Source organism: Electrona antarctica (genome assembly GCF_951216825.1).
Source record: "Electrona antarctica genome assembly, chromosome: 8".
Taxonomy (NCBI): domain Eukaryota; kingdom Metazoa; phylum Chordata; class Actinopteri; order Myctophiformes; family Myctophidae; genus Electrona; species Electrona antarctica.
The window spans coordinates 54,385,313-54,406,417 of record NC_136789.1 but is presented as its reverse complement, the minus strand read 5'-3'; the positions used below and the strand labels follow the sequence as shown (position 1 = coordinate 54,406,417).

General features: G+C 41.5%; 1 protein-coding gene across 2 annotated transcripts in view; it reads left to right on the top strand.

Moving 5' to 3' along the window:
- Nucleotides 1-15,103, top strand: part of LOC306927432 (uncharacterized protein) — a gene marked incomplete at its 3' end in the record, with an annotated part of 84,007 nt that extends 68,904 nt beyond the window's left edge. The window contains exons 1-5 of one of the 2 annotated variants that reach the window (XM_079507175.1): nt 4,643-4,795; nt 10,256-10,357; nt 10,972-11,250; nt 12,965-13,237; nt 13,475-15,103. In XM_079507175.1, coding sequence (XP_079363301.1) covers nt 10,291-10,357; nt 10,972-11,250; nt 12,965-13,237; nt 13,475-14,169 — 1,314 coding nt within the window. In that variant the 5' untranslated portion in view covers nt 4,643-4,795; nt 10,256-10,290. Of the gene's footprint in view, nt 1-4,642; nt 4,796-10,255; nt 10,358-10,971; nt 11,251-12,964; nt 13,238-13,474 lie in introns of those variants that run through there. The other variant, XM_079507174.1, reaches the window with a different exon arrangement.
- Nucleotides 15,104-21,105: the final 6,002 nt, after the last annotated feature.

Here is a 21,105-nt window from a genome sequence, read left to right as displayed (position 1 = left end):
GCCAACCATGCATTAGCAGGGTCCATGACTCCACACAGCCAACCATGCATTAGCAGGGTCCATGACTCCACACAGCCAACCATGCATTAGCAGGGTCCATGACTCCACACAGCCAACAGTGCATTAGCAGGGTCCATGACTCCACACAGCCAACCATGCATTAGCAGGGTCCATGACTCCACACAGCCAACCATGCATTAGCAGGGTCCATGACTCCACACAGCCAACCATGCATTAGCAGGGTCCATGACTCCACACAGCCAACCATGCATTAGCAGGGTCCAGACTACACACAGCCAACCATGCATTAGCAGGGTCCAGACTCCACACAGCCAACCATGCATTAGCAGGGTCCATGACTCCACACAGCCAACCATGCATTAGCAGGGTCCATGACTCCACACAGCCAACCATGCATTAGCAGGGTCCAGACTCCACACAGCCAACCATGCATTAGCAGGGTCCATGATTCCACACAGCCAACCATGCATTAGCAGGGTCCAGACTCCACACAGCCAACCATGCTTTAGCAGGGTCCAGACTACACACAGCCAACCATGCATTAGCAGGGTCCAGACTCCACACAGCCAACCATGCATTAGCAGGGTCCAGACTACACACAGCCAACCATGCATTAGCAGGGTTCAGAAGTGGGAATGGTTAACCAGGCTACGGAAATCTTTGAGCTTTTTTAACATTGTCAAAAGTCGCTCAAACAGCCTGCGCTAGTTATGCTCTAGGCATGCAGTGCAACGCTTTATGTTGTGTGTGACGTCAGACCTCACCTCCTGGTCAACCTACATAAGGTGTGAAGTGTTGTTACTTCCACTTCATAGCAGAGCGGCGTGTCAAGTGTGGAAAGTTGTGCTAACGGATTTACCAAAGAGATACAACGATAGAGGCCGAGACAGAGAAGAGGGACAGACAGAGAAGACGGAGAGAGAAATATAAAATAAAGGATATATTTCAGAGAGTAACCCAGAGAGGAACCTAGAACTCTCCTCCCACCACAGTCCATTTATAGCAACATATTTGATGATGGAAGGAAGGATTGAGTCCCAACATGTCCAGACTCAGGTCTCCTGTTTTGAGAGTCCATATGCCGGTGCCTCCACCTTCCTCCATCAACACGTGAAGAGGAGGAGCCATAACGACCTCTACTGCCAAACGCTGAGAAATGAACAGATGACCTCGGCAGCCTGTCAGCAAATCAACAGCCCTGTAGCCAGCCAGGAACAAGGAGACACGGGTGGACCAATATATGTTGTCAACAGTTTACCAAGAATGTAGCTCAAGCGGGAAACTTGAAGACACATCAGCTGAGTTACACAGGAAAGAAGATATACACCTGCAAACAGTGTGACAAGAGTTTCAATAGGTCTGGTAACCTGGAGCAACACCTGCGTATCCATACTGGAGAAACACCTTTCGACTGTAAACAGTGTGACAAGAGTTTCAGTCAGATAGAGAAAAGCCATACCACTGTAAACAGTGTGACAAGAGTTTCAATTTGGTTGTTAACCTGCAGACTCACCTGCATATCCACACTGGAGAAAAGCCTTACCACTGCAAACATTGTGAGAAGAGTTTAAATTGCTTACCAAGCTTGAGGTCACACCTGCGTACCCATACTGGAGAAAAACCTTTCGTCTGTAAAGAGTGTGAAAAGAGTTTCAGTCAGCTAGCTCATCTACAGTCTCACCAGCGTATCCATACTGGAGAAAAGCCATACCTTTGTAAACAGTGTGATAAGAGTTTCAGTCACTTAAGTAATCTAAAGAAACACCTGCGTATCCATACTGGAGAAAAGCCATACTCCTGTCAACGGTGTGACAAGAGTTTCAGAGAGTCAGCTAAACTTAAGACTCACCTGCGTATTCACACTGGAGAAAAACCATACCACTGTAAACAATGTGAGAAGAGTTTCAGTGTGTTAGTCAATCTTAAGACTCACCTGCGTATCCATACTGGAGAAAAACCTTCTGATTATCAAGAGTGTGACAAGAGTAGCTGATCTTCAGAAACACCAGCGTCTTCACACTGGAGAAAAGCCATACCACTGCAAACATTGTGATAGGAGGTTTCAGTGAGTTAGGTGCTCTAAAGACACACCAGCATATTCATACTGGAGAAAAGCCTTACCACTGCAAACTGTGTGACAAGAGTTTCAGGATGTTAGTTCATCTAAAGAATCACCTGCGTATCCACACTGGAGAAAAACCATACCACTGTAAATGTAAACAGTGCGAGAAGAGTTTCAGTGAGTTAGGTAATCTAAAGAAACACCTGAGTATCCATACTGGAAAAAAACATTACAAAAATAAAAAAAACAAATTAACACTTAAACCTGTTTTTGATAGTTGATAGTATCAAGTGAAGATAGACAGGGAAGAGGGAGAGAGAGATGGGGAGAGACATGCAGCAAAGGTTGTCATGAACAGGACTCGAACACATGGTGCGCTGTCAGGCCAAAGCCTATATACAGTATGGCATGCGCCTGGACCACTTGGCCAGCAGGGGCCCCTTGATGGCTAAACTTTAAGAAAACAAGAAACAGGAACTTAAGAATACTGCTACAGGCTATGCCTCCTTCAATGAGGCCCTGGACCTTCCAATCAACTAGAATGCCAGCACTGCTGAGGAGAGACAGGTGAAGTGACCAACACATAATTCCTACTTATACACTCTTGTTTTTAATTGATCTTTTAAATTCCTTGTTATTCATGCGTCCTCGCTGTATTGCATTACTGCTATTATTTTAATGCCTTGCTTTTCTTTTCTTCTCCATTGTTCTGCACTTTGAGCTGCATTTCATGTCATGCAATACACTATTACTAGTGTATTAAGAAGAAGATGATGTATGTTTATCATGTTAGTTTGTTTGTGTTATTTGGCGTCAGATTGTGAAAATAATAATAATTATAATAATAATAAAATGATATTCTGCTTGAGCGTGCTGCTTGCTTATGTTATGGATATGTTGACTTTGTCAAAAGTAATACAACAAGAAAATACTTATAACATGCACAAATAAATTACATTAAACAGTGCCGTAGAGGGGAGGCATACTTTGGTTAGACGTAGCATTGGTTAGACATAGCATTGGTCCGAGACTCCGACTGGATTAAGGTTGGTGAGGGGTGCATTAAAACGACCGGATTAAGGTTGGTGAGGGGTGCATTAAAACGACCGGATTAAGGTTGGTGAGGGGTGCATTAAAACGACCGGATTAAGGTTGGTGAGGGGTGCATTAAAACGACCGGATTGAGGTTGGTGAGGGGTGCATTAAAACGACCGGATTAAGGTTGGTGAGGGGTGCATTAAAACGACCGGATTAAGGTTGGTGAGCGGTGCGTTAAGGGTTGGGAGAGGGTTAAGTTTAGGTGTGCTGCCCCCTGGGAGGTTAGGGTAGGGTGAGGGTTTGAGATATCGGACCAATGGTATGTCTAACCTCTTGCCGCTGCAGCGGTTAGATATAACGTGACGTGTTAATATTCCAACAGAGTCATATCTGCAGACAGGACTGATGAAATTGGATTGTGGTTGTGTTTTTATATACCGTCTTGTGGTCCTACGTTGTAACGTACATCTTGGCACACAATAAGATTAAATCTCATGATTAGTTAAACCATTTTAGGTCAGCCTGACCCAGTGCAATTTATCCATTGCAATCAATCTATGTTACTCAACTATTTGGGACATTGCTTTGAAATAGTTTGTGATAATCTTACTGTGTCACAGTATGAATCTATCCAATACATATTGATATAGTTACATATGGTTTGAACATTAGCTATATGGTTAACATGTTTAATACAAGGTATATGTTGCATCCTGTAACATATGTTGGTATAATGACTATGTTGTATGTATCCTGTATTTCTATGTGAATGAGACGTGATCAGACATGTGCAGTATCAATGTGCACTTGTGCAGTGATGGAAGCTGTGATGGATGTAGGGCAGCACATAGGACTCAGCCTATAATGGCATTTCCAAAATAGGGATTGATTGGTTAATATATGATTGATTGATTGATGAATTTATTAACAGATTGGAGAATTTCAGTACATTTGACTCTGGAAGCCATGTCAGTGTTACAGATAGATGTTTATATGGATGGATGGATGGATGGATGGATCATGGATGGATGGATGGCTGGATGGATAAATGCTTTGCCCTGGCTTGCGGACATTAATTTTCCAACAAGCAGCCTTCGGGAATTCTGGATACAAAATAATAATAATAATAATAATAATAATAATAATAATAATAAATCACAACACAAATACACAATACATAGACAGATCAAACAATACATTTTGTGCGACTGCAAGACCACAAATTCCGGGCCTTATGATGCATAGGCCTAAAGGCCTACGAAATGCATAATACAAAAGATACAAAACACTGTACTTGTGGGGACAAATCATGTTGAAGTTATATCCTGCGACATTGGTACATCGTACCATCGTCCTGATACTAACAGAGGATAGGCTATAACGAAAGCAAGCAATAGATATGAACAGTACCCGAGACCAACAGGAGGGGGCAGCAGTACACCGCTCTGCAGTACACCAACTGGCGTTTACAAAAACGTATGGATGGAAAAGAACATCGTTACCCACAATGCAGTTGTGAAAACAACATGGCGGTGAATGTTGACGCGAAGGCCACACGTTTACCGTATATTAAAATACAATACAAAGACAACTAAAACGTGTCGTTTCAAAACAGTGTCGTCGTTAAGCAGCAGGAGGACGTTTGTTAGCGGCTCAACCACTGAAACACAGCAGGTAAGATGAACTGATTCACGTCGTGTTTCATCTATTTATCATTTAAAGATGAACGAAATGTGTGTTTAATCTATTTGTCTATTAACTCATAATTTAAGTTGGAACGTGAATCTAATTACGCTTAGCTGACAGCTTTATTGTTATAAAGTGATCGTAAAAATAAACACTAGCTCCATAGGGATACCAAACAACTCGCCCCCGTCGAAAAGTGTTAATTTAGTTAACAGTTCATTTAGTATCTCCCTCCCTCTCCCTGTTTGAAATCTGAAATTATCTTGTATAGGCCTATAGTAGTCGATCTCTGTAAAAAGCAAGAAAGAATAACATGAGACTGACGGTGACTGCTTTCTTTCAGTGCTGTGTAAACAATCCACTTAGTTTTACCGGCCGGCAGTAAGGCTCAAGCACTGAGCCCTCAAACCTCATTGACTTTAGTGACGTCAGCTGTAAGTGCTTGAGGGTGAGAGGCTGCAACGGCTCCAAATTGTTGTGAAAGGAATGGGACATCACTTTGAAGATGAGAAGACGAGTCCGCCATTCATGACACTTTGCATCAATTAAAAAAAACCTCCCTAGGCTATATTCACAGCCAGTGCTTTAAACCTAATGTAACCAAAAAGGTGTAGGCTGAAGCCGAGGCTTTATTATGCATATTATTATGCCTTTATTATGCCTACCCTATTTGAAGAGTAACTTTCTTAGTTGCAAAACAAAACTGCATAGAGCTTAGTTCAACAAAAATAAAATCAATATAGGTGTCTGATTTTAGCATGAGATAACCTAGCCCCTCTCGGAACCCCCTCGGTTAAGCTCTTTTCATCGCTTCCCCGTAGGGTCCCTTTGTATTTCTCCCACTCTCTATGGTAGACAGATGTACATTGGGCCTATGGCGCCGTCGCCCAGAAGCGCGTGCACGCATCCGCCAGACTGGGCGTGAGCACTGGCGCTTTGGCATGTGGGGTCAGATCAACATATGGAATTAATTATGTATGTACTGGCCATATATGGAGCGTGTCTTGACGGTGCAGGGTTTGATGAGGTCAGATCAACATATGGAATATGTCAAAACAGGTCAACTCCATATATGGAGATCTAATGGTTTGAGGTTTGAGGTCAGATGTAGAGTTGCTGGCTGGCTCATATATGCAGATCTAGGTGATCTAGTCTTCTCCATGTATGGTTATCCAGGGTTAGATGAGGTCAGTGTCGTGATCATATATGGAGATGGTCATTATTATGGTGGTGTGATGTGTCATGACGTGTGACCATAAATAGAGGTGTGATGTCACAAGGCGTGACAATTTACAATTTAGGCATTTAGCAGCTGCTCTTAATCCATGATTTACATTAATAAGCAAGAACAAAAAGGCATGGCAATACATCATATAACATTACATCATATATAAGTACTAATCGAGAATCATACATAAGCTTATGGTACAAAAAAAAGCCAAGACAAATTCCAACACGATCTAAAAACAGTTACCACCCGTGGCCGCCCGCAGGTATTTAAATACCGCCCACACCGCCAACATTTACGTTGGGTCCCGCTGGCTCCCGTTCCCGTTGCAGCCCTCGAGTGTGAGCCATAATTCCATATAAATATCATCAAACGTGTTTGATTGGATATTTGACCACTCACAGATCAGGGGAAAAACGCGCTCTGTGTGCAAACTCCTTTTGTGTAATTTCTAACAAGGAAAAAAAATCACACCCGTGTGAACTGAGTGGTGCAAGGTCTTATATAGCCTGATCAGCTGTGGTCTGACGTAATGTCCTACGTCAGTGACCATAGTAACCATGCTAATTTTTTTAGTGACCATAGTAACCATGCTCATTTTTTTTGGTACGAACACACACGGGTACTAACAGTTGTTGGAACCCGTGTGAACTGAGGTCTTATATAGCCTGATCAGCTGTGGTCTGACTTAATGTCAGTGACCATAGTAACCATGCTCATTTTTTTGAAATCACACCCGTGTGAACTGAGTGACCATAGTAACCATGCTACTTTTTTTGGTACGAACACACACGGGTACAAAGCCAGTTGTTGGAGTGGTTTGCACCACTCAAAAACCTACGGGACGACGGGTCCCGAAGCCATTTCCCGCCCGGGCGGGAAATTACATGAGCTGTATCCGGGAATCCCGGATCCTGGGATCCCGGTATTAAACCCTAGGCATGATGTCACGAGGTGTGACCATATATGGAGGCGTGACACACTAATGGGAAATGCACGATTTCATAGTTAACAATTAAACGCATTTCTTCCATGTAGCCCATGTTTTGTAATTGCATCATCATGCTATTATGTCCCTGGATATACAGAGTGAAATCAACAATTATAAATTAATATGATACCTTTTTATATAATCACCAACATGAATTATGTTTTTTTTTTTTTTTTTTTTGAGTAGAGTAGGGTAGAGTAGTGGGGCGAGATGGAAAAGGGGTGACCGTACCTGTTACCCTCCATAGCAGGGTAACAGGTACGGTCACCCCTTTTCCAACTCTCCCCCACGAAAAGTGAAGAACGGTCGCCCCGGAATTTAAAAAAAGTGAAGATAACTCGCCCCAAAGCCGTGGTTAACTCGCCCCGAAAGCGTGGATATCTCGCCCCAAAGTGGGGAAATTTGCACTCAAATGGTTACATTCCTACAGTTGATCTGTTGTTGTTGTAGTAACGACCCAGCACACTCAAACAAAAGGGGCTAATGACCCCCCTTGGGCCCCCTCCACCCTCGCTATAGCTAGACACTTTACTTCCTCCTATCTGTCTAGCCCCCAAAAGTACAGGTAAAAATCTCTCTCTCTCTCTCTCTCTATCTGTTCAAAAGTACAGATAAAAATATCTCTCTCTGTTTAAAAAGTACAGGTAAAAATCTCTCTGTTACCTCGAAAATACAACGGTTTTATGGGGCGACTTGTCCGAACTTTTTGGGGCGACTTTGACAGAGTTTTTAGGTGGACCTCGCCGGGCTTTGGGGCAACCGTACCGGACGACCGTTCTTCGTGGTTTGGGGCGAGTCGTCTGGTATTCCATAGCAGCAGCAAGACATTTAAATACATTGAAGCCATATTTAATGTTTTACAGCATTACAGTGGTTAATCTCTACATAACTTTAGCAACGACATGCAAACATATCTTGTAAACCAGTAGGATTTGTACTCTATCCACTGTGTAATGTTAATGTGATTGTAAAGTGAACCATTCATGCACCAGACATTGAATTTGAATCCTTAACAAATAAACATTAATTTTGTCAATCATGCTGTATTATTGTCAGGCCTAGAATGACCATCCAGGAAATGGTCAGTTTAGCTCCAAACCCACCTTGCTGCTCTTATTATAATTGACTGGTTTTCTGCTTACCGTATTTTTCAAATTATATTTGTTACCTCACAATTTTATATCGGCGATAAAGGTATTGGTGAGATTGTTACAGACAGTAATATTGTACTGAACAACTAGAAGGATAATACTGCAAGAATCATGTTGTATTTGCTCATCCCATTATCTTCCAGTTAAGTTGTAAATAAAAAAAAAGCTCATCTAGCATCATTCAATACCTTGAAGATCTGCTATTTTCAGATCAGCTACGTATTGGCTGTATTCAGTATTTTAGCTGTGATGTGAGCGCCCCCTCCTGATATACTTCCGGGTCCTACTTTTGTGTCGCTTTTGTGTCCCCATAGAGTTATACTGTGACGCTCCGTCGGACTACATCTGAGACGAAAACAACCACGAAAGTCTAATTTTACCACTTTCCTCGCACCGACAAAGCTGCGCTGCTCTCCCAAATCTGGCTGTGACAGGCCGTCTGCCCCACACTGAATACTATCACCATTTTATTTCATTGTGTCAACTAAATCCTCATTAATGCAAACTAGATTCAACATACTCAAGCCTGCAAACATATGCCCCCGAAATATTTTACTGAGCAAATGGACTGTTACCACCTTCAATAATAATGATAATAATAGTCTTTATTGTCTCCACATCATATTTTTTTTTGTCATGGACACTTGTACAAAACATTAATAATTCTACTCGAGTTGGAAGCATTAAGACCCATTTTAACCCTCAATGGCTTCCTTTCTGAAAAATAACGTCATTGTAAAAAGATTCACGCGTTTAGATATTCTATTTACAATGAGATGCGGACGGGAGCTGGTGCCACTTGCACCCGGACGTAACGTAGCACTACAAAATGACGTCGGACTTAAATACTGAATACGTAGATAGATGACACCCCCCCACACCCCCCTCTCAAGGACCCAGCTGGGGACCTCGGTTTGAGAACCATTATTCTAGAATCTAGACCCTTTTGTAAAGTTTGTCAGTGGCTCAGGGGTAGAGTGACCGGATTTGATCAACCCCGGCTGGGTCGCCTGAGTGAGGGGTATGATGTTGTTAGACCCGAAACCCTGTTGACCTCAGGAAACATCACTGAGGATACGTACCAGGTGCATCCATGCGATGTATTTTTGAGTGGTGTAAACCACTCCAACAACTGGCTTTGTACCCGTGTCTGTTCGTACCAAAAAATCCCACCTGTGTGAACTGAGTGGTGTAAGGTCTTATATAGACTGATCAGCTGTGGTCTGACGTAATGTCTGACGTAATGAAATCACACCCGTGTGAACTGGGTGACCATAGCAACCATGCTCAATTTTTTTGGTACGGACAGACACGTAAACTAACAAAGCCAGTTGTAGGAGTGGTTTACACCACTCAAAAAGCTATGTACCCGTGTCTGTCCGTACCACTCAAAAATCACACCTGTGTGAACTGAGTGGTGTAAGGTCTTATATAGCCTGATCAGCTGTGGTCTGACGTAATGTCTGACTTAATGAAATCACACCCGTGTGAACTGGGTGACCATAGCAACCGTGCTCATTTTTTGGTACAGACAGACAGACACGTAAACTAACAAAGCCAGTCGTAGGAGTGGTTTACACCACTCAAAAAATTAGCACGGTTGCTATGATTTCATTACGTCAGACATTATGTCAGACCACTGCTGATCAGTCTATATAAGACCTTACACCACTCAGTTCACACGGGTGTGATTTTTTATTTAGTTACCGGATGGGATCCGTAAGGTTCCCAGTTCAAACCCGGGCTCCCCCAGAGTTAATGTCGAAGTGTCCTTGAGCAAGACACTGAACCCCTAATTACTCCCTTTGTGAGGGTTGGTGCCTTGCATGGTTTCCTCCGACATCGGTGTGTGAATGTTTTTATTGTATTGTGACACTTGCTTTGGCAATGTAAACGTTTGTTTTCTCATGCCAATAAAGCTCATTTGAATTGAATTGTGTGAATGGGTGAATGTAATGCACAATCTCTGTAAAGCTATGAATGCACCATTTACCAATTACCATGGGCTGTCCTACACAGCACCACAATGGAAATAGGCCCTCGGTCTTTTTAAAATCCCTTATACCACTTCATTTCAGACCAGTGTGTGGAGGAGTCCAGACTGCAGGTGAAGATGAACTCTCCAGACTCAGCCAGGGCTATCTATATTAAACAGGAACCTGAAGACCACCCACACCTCGGTACGTTTCATGTGCTTGGTCTATCTTGAATGTTTTTAGTCATTTGTTTCTGTTCTGTTGCTGTCACAATATCTAATTTTACTAAGAAATAATCATGACAATGATAATATCCTGATGATTAAACGTATTGCTCACTCTGTCTGGTTGCAGAAACAGATTGGCTACTTTCAATTTATTCACTTTAGACCATTATTTGTTTGCATCGGCAGGAGTCCATCTTTTGACACGTTTCCTTGTGTAGTTTTACGTTACAAAGGATTTATTCCCTAATATATGAATCTTATAATCTTTGCACCCAAGATTCATATGTTGGAGAGTTGGGCTTAGGTCATTTTGCCTTTACATTCTGCAAATATTATTGTTATTCTTGACACCACTGGGTCTTAACCCATTTTGGGCGGGAACCCCTTTTGGTGTTAGCATCATGTTATGCTTTAGCTATTGAAAAATAGCAGATCTACAAGCTCATAGCGCGCCACCGAGTGGCGCGCTACGAGCTTGAAAAATCGAAGAACGACTGACATAAAAACATAGCTTTTTCAGAAAACTGTCAGGATGTAGAAGACATTTTTAGAATCTGATCTCAGGTCAAAATGTCAATTCCTTCATTTCAGGCCAGTGTGTGGAGTCCAGACTGCAGGTGAAGATGAACTCTCCAGACTCAGCCAGGGACGTTTCTATTAAACGGGAACCTGACGACATCTCTATTAAAAAGGAGGAACCTGAAGACATCTCTATTAAAAAGGAGGAACCTGAAGACATCTCTATTAAAAAGGACGAACCTGAAGACATCTCTATTAAAAAGGACGAACCTGAAGACATCTCTATTAAAAAGGACGAACCTGAAGACATCTCTATTAAAAAGGACGAACCTGAAGACCACCCACAACTCGGTACGTATTCTCACTATACGATAATTATGGCAAACAATATCATGACTGATAATATCTGGATATTATAGGACCACAATAGAGGGTATGTGCATGACATCATCATACCTGGAAGTTTTGCGGGAACGCCTACTGAGTGGCAAAAAATACTTTCTGGCCTTGACAGAACATGCATCCAAACAGAAAAGTCCTATCTGATTCCATTAAACAACGTTAGATTACGTTAAACTCACTTTGCCACTCAATTTGGCATTCATATTATGCATGCACATACCCTCTGTAGAAACAAGTGCGGTGGCCAAGTCTTCTGTGTTAGCCTTTTAGTCTATATGTACACATTACTGTGCCTCCATGCTATGCATACTGATAAAGTATTCAATCAATCAATTAATATGTATAGCCATCATTAAAGCTGCTATAAGCCTTTTTGTTTTGTTTTGTTTTTTTATTCAGACAGCCAGCAATGGGTAGAACGCTCCCAAAAAATGTTTTGTCTCTGTGACACATCTAGGGGCTGCAATCTGCATTCAAAGATGTTCCTAGAATCTTTGTCATTTTGCAATGACTAACCAATCAGGAAGTAGACAGGCAAATCGACCAATGGACCAATGACAAAGCTTCTAGGAAAATCTTTGAATGCAGATTGTGGCCCCTACATGTGTCACAGAGACTATTTTTTTTGGGAGCGTTCTACCCATTGCTGGCTGTCTGAATACCAAAAAAAAAAAGGTAATTACAATTTTGACATATTATTGCTTAAAGCAGTACTCAAGCAATACTCCTCCAAAAAACCTCACCACATATCCACGTATATCCTTTTCTACAGAGTGGCCGTAGGCCAAAGCATCTAGAAAAGGGTTTAGTTCCAGCTGCTAAGTTGACATCATGAAACTGAAGCACCTCTGGAGGTTTTGAATGTCCCCGCACTTATTAGCCTGGCCTAGCCAGCGTGCTTTCTGGTCTTGAGGAGCCGGCACGCTCATGGAGTTTGCTCTGGAGAATATTGGTTCAAGGATCTGAGCCCCCACCCCTGCCCCCTCCACCCCTCCCCTCCCTGGTAGAAAACAGCGGAGGAAAGCGACACCCCTCTGCACTGTAGTTCACTCCCACTCCTACTCTCCTAGACCAAGGTTAATTAAATTAGGTTAGGAAGCGAAGACCGTACGGTGGACTCAATGTTGCTCCCTGGAAGGAAAGGAACATGCGCAATTGAGACCAGGAAGTTCCAGGACTTCCTGGTCTCAATTGTGCATGTTTCCTAGACCAGGAAATGTTAGCCTGGAAACCAGACAAATGCCACAGTGGATTTGTCCATTTCCAACAAAATACCTCGAATCATTAACACAGCGTGCGATTTCCGTGAAATTATGCACACGCATTCCCAATAGGCCTCGGAAGAAATGCCACATCTACCGGTTATAGCGCCACCATGAGGCCAATTTTGTAAAACACATTTCTGTACATAACTCGTACTTATGTTATCCATACATCACGCAAATCTGTATACACTATATCAATAGCAATGAGATCAACACGCATCTGTCCGCTTTCCCATATTCCACCCCGATTGGCTAAGATTCTAAACTTTGCAGGATTGGACCATTTTCAACAAAAAGCCTCAAGTAGGTGATGCCACGTTTTGTATGTGGAACATGAAGGATGGAAATGTTTATTTGCACTTAAGGAATCCAGTGTTGACAATAATTTCTGCTCCTAGACGTTCTGCACATGGCTGTGTGTAAAGAGGAGGATACTCCTAAGCAGGAGGGGAGCCCCAGCCTGCTCCAGGAGGAACCAGAACATCCACATATTAAAGAGGAACAGGACGAGTTACTTCAAAGACCAGAGGAGCCTGATGGGTCAATGCTGACATTACTAGCAGTGAAAAATGAAGATGATGATGAAGACGTCTCTTCACACTGCTCTGAAGTTGAAGTTAAACTTGAATCTGACACTGAAGACAGTGATGATTGGGAGGAGACCAGTGGAGGTCAGTCAGTGTTAAACACAGGGATAGGAACTACATGTTTGGGGGAAACCGGGAGTTGGAATCAGTCGATAATAACAGGGAAGCCGTAATGCTCGAAACAATGGATTTGTTTGATGATGGAAGGTTTCAAGTTGTATCTGTAATGTCCAGTTCTAACCTGCCTCCCTCCTCTTCTTTCTTTCCCCCCTATCTCTATCCCCCCCCCCTCCCCCCCCCATCTCTCTCGCTCTCTCTCAGGAGTGATGTCCCAGTCTTCCCAGTCTCAACCGGGCGGAGAAAAACCTTTCCACTGTAATGATTGTGACAAGAGTTTCAGAATTGCAGATTCCCTGAAGAAACACCAGCGTGTCCACACTGGAGAAAAGCCTTACCCCTGTAAACATTGCAACAAATGTTTCACTGTGTCTTCTAACCTGATTAGACACCAACGTCTCCACACTGGAGAAAAACCTTGGCACTGTAAACTTTGTGACAAGAGTTTTAATCAATCATGTTCCCTGAAGTCACACGAGAAGTCACACGAGCGTGTGAAATGTTTCCAGTGTAAACTTTGTAACAAGAGTTTCAGTCAGTCAAATGACCTGAAGAAACACAGAAAGTATGATCACGCTGGAGAAAAACCTTTCAACTGTTCACAGTGTGACAAGAGTTTTGCAAATTCAAAAACTCTGAACGCACACCAGCGTACTGTCCACTCTGGGAGAGAAAAACCTTTCCAGTGTAAACATTGTGACAAGAGTTTCGGTCGGCCATCTGACCTAAAGACACACCAGAGTGTCCACACCTACAATAGTGAAAAACCTTTCCAGTGTAGAATTTGTAACAAGCGTTTCATGAAGGCAGGTTACCTGAAGGTACACCAGCGTTTCCACTCAATAAAACTTGCAGTCAAGTGGTCTGAAAAGACATCAGTGCATTCACACCAAGCGTAAAAGTGGCCACTATGAATGACTTTAATTACAATTAAAACTGACCCGCTGGTATATTGTACGCACCATCATAATACTAGTCCCACAATGCACTGCGAGTGCATATTTACAGAGACCCTGATGCCAAACATTGATGAATTTGTACTCGAGATGAGCCACAGTCAGCGCAGGCACACCTGAGCTTCCATGCGCGCCCAAAAGCCGCTCGTGGCCGGCGTCTCTTCCTGTTTTTTTTAGACAGCTGGTGGATGGAAATGAAGCTCCACGCACGCATCATTCGCGGGGGAAATCTTTTCCGGGAATCTGGCCGACGCGGCATTCTGCCGTGTGGGTGGAGCTTCATTTCCATCCACCAGCTGTCTAAAAACCCGGAAGAGACGCCGGCCATGAGCGGCTTTTGTCCACGCATGGAATCCTAGGTGTGCTTACACCCTGTATCTGCCTCAGACAAGTGAGCATCACAGAGCAGCAGTCTGATCGTTACATTTGATTTTTCCTAATAAAGGAAATTATTTTTTGGCTGTTCTGGCTGTAGATTATTTGTATCTTTTCAGTTGAATGGACTCAGGAAAAGTTGCAGATAGAGCCATGAGGCATTAATGCAACTGATTTGATTTACTTTCTCATTTTACTATATGAAAGCAGTGATTGATGAGGATCATAGAGCAGCAAACTGAGCTTTAATAATGCGTTTTTAATGCATGGAGTTCCATTTTGGCTATTAAGGGATTTGATTTGCTGTTTGCCTGTTGAAAAACGTTTTAACTTGAAATTACTAACAGAGCCATAAGAAAATATTGCAACTGATTTTATTTATGTTTTACTTAATTAATTTAATGATTAATGTTGCAACAATATAGGCTGGTCGACTTGTACCTTTTCTTCTATGCATGAGGAGTCCAAGAAGGCCCCCTGCCCACTACACTGTATTTGAGTTTGACATCCCTGCTTTACAGGGAGGATCAAATTAAACAGCTGTATGTTGTCAGGGAGTTGGATAGACAATCAAAAATATCGTGGATATTTATTATACAGCTCCTTTCAACAGAAGTTCAATTAGCATTTGGTCTTTTGGAGACATCCCCCAGCTTATTATTACACTTAATGTAATGGCTATTATCATTATAATCAGTTCAGTCAGACAACTCACGAATAGATTTAACCAATATTTATTATAGAATGAGAATACAAGTGTGCATATGATATTTGACTTGGCGTTCGGCTCTGCTGCATTTTCTCCCTGCTGTGTACACTGTACGTTTTATAGAGGTATGGTATCTAAAGAGCACAAAGTACCTTTCTGAACGTGCCAAGTATCGCAAGACTTTCCACCGTTTCCTGTCTGTCAGCCAAATCTCGCGACACTTCGGAGCCAGAAATGATACCTGCTGCTGTTTAGATCCTCAGATAAAATTATATACTGTGCACATCGAAAAGTAAGTGATTAGAAAACAACCTGTGATATGTCTTCTTTTATATTCCTGAACCGATTATATGACAAAGGTCTCAATTGTTCATAAATGTTTGTTATGAGCTGGTCCAGCCGGCTCCATTCACTGCCATGTATTCATTGCACTTCCGGTGTGAGTTTGGCTCCCATGAAAGTGTCATGGCGCAGCCCAGTCACGTGACCACTTCTCTTCCTTCTCAGAGCTTCCTTGGAGGAAGGCAGGAAGCGTGATTTCTTTCTACAAACGCTTTAAGACATAGACCCGCCCTTGGTGACGCCCCGTGCGGCCCGCCTGCCTCTGATTGGCCGCGAACCCTTTTGGCTAGCTATGCTGCTGCTGTCAGAAGAGGGAGAAGGGAGAAGCTTAGCCATAATAATATTAAAACGTTAGCGATTTAGCGATAATAATATGAAAACGCCAACATTTATCTGTCTCCGTCCCCGATAAAAGGTAAGCCTTGTAACTGTAATTGTCTCGTGAACACTTCTTTTTGTTGTAGTTTGCACAGAACGAAAAGCGATTTAGCGATAATAATATTAAAACGCCAACATTTATCTGTCGCCGCATGACAATCATAATCATGACATGACGGTGAACTATGGCTTACGTTTACGTCCTGTGTGCATGTGTAGGCAAAAGTGTGTGTTTATGTAAGTGTGCTCATGATATGATTTTCTGTAGTGTGTGTTGCTGCAGAAGCTTTGATTGCACTGCTTTTCTTGAGATGCAGACGAAGAAACACTTACTTAAGTGAGCACACTTAAGTTATGCGGCGACAGATAAATGTTGGCGTTTTAATATTATCGCTAAATTGCTTTTCGTTCTGTGCAAACTACAACAAAAAGAAGTGTTCACGAGACAATTACAGTTACAAGGCTTACCTTTTATCGGGGACGGAGACAGATAAATGTAATGCGTTTTAATATTATTATCGCTAAATAATGCAGGCAGGAAGAGCATAATTAGCCCGCCCAATTGGTCAGCTGACTGCCCATCAGCGAATGACGTGTGGGACTTGCACACATTTACACAGCCACATAGTAATGCAGCATGTTAACCCATTGAGTATAGTATGCGCCTGCTTTGAGCATGGCATGAACCCCCTCGAGTATATCTGACTGAACTAACTCCGCAAGCTACGTATCATTTACTGCTAGATTTATTTTGACCCGTGTTCTCCCCTTTGTCAAGTCCATTTCAGTCAAGTCCGGAGTTAGCAAACGGCTAACGCATCCAATGTGGGGTTTTTTCGTATTCACCTGTAACTGCATCCAGCTTTTCTTTTCTTTTTTTAATAAGCTGTGAATAAAGCTTGTTTTGATCAAAAACGAAATCTGGGAAAATAATCTGAAATAAATTTAAATAATCCAATTAACATTGTAGTGGACGGGCACGACCATCTTGTTTCTGGTTCATTGCCTGTTTACTTGATTGTCTCACGACGATTGCCTAGCAACCAAGACCTATATTCAGATCGTCATCGTAGTGAAGAATTCTTACATAATTCAATAAAAAGAAAAACCTAAAAACTTGTCCAAACTCGTCCTCGTCAGTTAATTACATTATTGCATTATTATTCATTATTAGATTGTGATAGCAAATTAAAGGTGACATTTTATTTAACAATTATTTAAAGTATGCAATTGCACCACTCAGTTCACACGGGTGTGATTTTTAAACAACACAAAGTAACAAAGTAAAGGGTGTTCAATGGGGAGTTAGCTGGTTTGGCAGGATCCAATTAGAGTTCTCAGGGCCCAACCCTAACTGGGCCCTAAGTGGTCCGCCCCGACTAATTAGCATAAATTTAGGCCCGACCTGGCCCTAAAACGTTGGGCCGGGTTGCGTTTTGAGAACTCTATCACAGCAAAGGTGAAACACCAGTCAGCACGATCTTCATAATAGATAAATACACAGACAGAACAAAATTATAATTTGTAGTATTATTTTTTTAAATCAATATATAAAGCTTTTTCATGGAACCCGAGGCCCAGCCCGGCCCTGCTGGGCTACGGCATTTTAGGCCGTACACTTCCGAAAACGTCGGGTCGGGTTCGGGCAGAATTTGAGAACTCTAGATTCAGTGGAGTTAGGTTTTGGCCAAAGCAATTTTTTATACTTTTCATTGGTTCAGTATATCTTTTTTAAACTACACACATATGTAAGGGTGTTCAATAGCACTAATGTATGGGGAAAGAAACCTGAAATGGACTTAGCTGGTTTCTGCCAGACGGCGACCAATATAAATATAATAATAATAATAAACCTTTATTTAAGGTTACAAAGTGCTTCACAAAGAACAAATACACACCATAAACAACACTTTGTAATAATAAAGAGGATAAAACGGGCAATATACAGAATGCAGTAGGACATTATGGGCTCTATTTGCGTCCATGCTAAACCCCTGATCCCTAAATTACTTTTCTTTTCTTTTTTTACAACTTTTTTTTACAACTCACAACTTGGCAATGTAATGGACAAAAATAGAGCCCAATGTGTTAAAAAACATGAACTTGTTAAGAGCAGCTTTATAAACGTGAGTTTTCAGGAGGGATTTGAAGCGGGGGATGGACTCTGCAAGCCTTTATTATATTATATTTGTTGAGGGTGTGCATATATTTTTAGTGATTTATGCCGGTAATTATTATACACATCTAATGGAATGTCTATGACCATGAAGGTGAAACACAAGAGCCATGATGACCTAACATTACTACATTTAGGATGTGTGGAATAATTTTGTCTAGAGGTAGGAATCATAATCAACTTAATTGTTGCATCACATGATTACAGATGTCAGGAGGGTACTTTAGATCAGCTACTGGTATGGCTGCTCCCTTATTGTTGCTGACGGAACATTTAAGGCCTATTCCTAGTCCAGTTTTCGGTGAAGAGGTGACCACCGAGATGGTGGTTATTACAAACGGAAATGTATTGTGTGAGCAGTGACCACCGTTGCGTGACGTCATGTAGTCATTTTCGGTGGTCACCTCTTCACCGAAAACTGCACTATGAATAGGCCTTTAGTAACCTCTGACCGCACTGGACGGCCCGCCACTTAAAAAAAAATAATAATACAAATGATCACACAGACATAGAAAGGTAGATGCCTCATTCGCAGCTGCAATTAATTTGAGTGAACCGTCTCGAACTGGGCCCATAAGCCCAAACCACACCAAAGGGTCGAGACGGGACGAGATGGTTTTATCGTTCATCCCAGCGGTGTGATACATACAGTATGTCCTGTTGGTGAGTAGACCCATGTGCATGTAGACAAGTCAACCCAAGTGATTCGAATTGAATCACTTCCATTGAATTAGTTAAATACAACACATAAGAACTTCCCCCCCCCCCCCAAAGTCGTTGGTCTTGTTGTGATTTTGTCCAATGTGTTTTTCTGTCTGTCTGTTGTTTATTTTTAATTTTACATTATGCTGCTGTAACGTATCAATTTCCCTGCGGGATAATAAAGTAGGCTACATCTCATCTCATCTTATCATCACAAGGTGTTGAGCATCCAGCACCATCAGCATCCACATGTATAATATCCTCCTAATATGCCCCTTCTCCTTCCCATCTTTATTGAAATCAGAGACCTTTAGTGACCATTTCGGCCTACCAGTAGTGTTGATTTTAACAGCATTTTTTTAATTCAGTTTAACCATAGTATTTTGAGTGAAATGTAGGCTAATTTATTTGTAGTCATATCTTAGTCATCTGAAATGTTGTAGTGTTAGTCTAGTTTTAGTCGACTACAATGTATTTTGGCAACACAATTACTGTTTTTATTTTATTTTAATGTTGAAAATAGCAGATCACTGCAACTCGTAAACTTGTATATCTGCTATTTTCTGTCTGAGCACAAAACCCGGTGGAACCAAGTATAAAATGACGTTGTAGGAGTGCCGATGTAGGCAGAGAAAATAAGGAGATTTATTCTCAGATTGGAAAGGCCAACGATGGTGGCACTCTGTTTAATCATACAGAGAGAGAACAACAAACTTGTCGCAGAGGTAAATACGTCAACACCTCGGAGGTGTGTTTCTTCACTCTTAAAGGTAACACACTATGCATTGCATTATGGTGAGAGGAACAACCATATTAAACATGGGCAAGAACGCAGTGAATTATAAATGTCATTAACAACTGTCCTGTGTGTGAATATCCACCACAACGTATCTTTTAGTTGTACTTGATCTGTCTGGTTGGTTGGTTGGTTGGTTAATAGGTAGGTAGAGGTAGGTAGATCTATATTAGCATGTGGTGTATTGACAGTGGTGGAATTGGAAAAAGTAGTCAAATGTTTTACTTACCAGTAGCAATACTGCAATATAGAAATACTTTGTTACAAGTAAAAAGTCTGGAATTCAAATTTTACTTGAGTAAATGTACAGAAGTATCTGCATCAAAATATACTGTACCAAAAGTAACAGTACTGATTGTACAGAATGTCCCATTCCACAAGTTAAAAATGTATTGAAAATAGCCGATCTACAAGCTAAATTGCTGAAATATAGGCTATAAAGTGGTTAAGTGTGTTTTGTAATAATAATCACAATCTTGCGCCACCCTTTACCCCTTATCCTTAAGCCATTTTTACTTTTTAAACATTTTAAAATGTTTCAAATTGCTGATCTACAAGCTCACAACATGTCGATGTAGACTGGCAGTTGAACTATTAAGAAAAAAAATAGTAAAAAACAAACAAATGCATATACGTTTAGGGATAATGATAGGGCAAGATGGGGCTCCTAATCTTTGATTGATTGAAGTAGGTTAGTTAACAGTTTTCAGAATTACAGTACATTTCAAGCACAACTCAATACAAAAACTGGACGACACCATTAGCATTAGGGCCCACACTTAATTGTTTACAATAGAGTCCACCATTTTCAATTAATAACATTTTAAGGGACGTACAAATAAACACTTCTATATAGCCAAAAACAGGTAGGCCTAACTACAAACTAAGTAGGCAAGTAGCCTAACTATAGTAACTAAAGTTTTCAAATAATTGTAGTGGAGTAGGCTAATGGTACAATATTTGCCTCGGATGTATAGTGGAGAAGTAAAAATAGATTGGACATCATGATTTCAATTGTGTTCCCTTAAGTATAAATATTGGAAATACCCAAGTAAAACAAAATACCATAAAATTATACTTAGGCCTACATAGTAAATGTACAGTTACTTTCCACCACTGGTATTGGATGGTTGTGTTTGTATTTGTAATGTAAGAATGAAGGGAATAAGTGTAAAATGTATTTGACAATTCCTATGCTGCATAGTATTACGCTATACCATGGCTCCCCCTCGTGACCGTTTATGGTACGTACACTCCAGCGCTAGTGCGCATGTGCACAACCCTATCTATGTTTCCAAACTTTCCATAGGAGGCAGCTGCTGCTAAAATCCACAGAAGAACAATATGGAGTTTGTTAAAACATACAAAGCAAACTAAAACGTGTCGTTTCAAAGCAGTGTC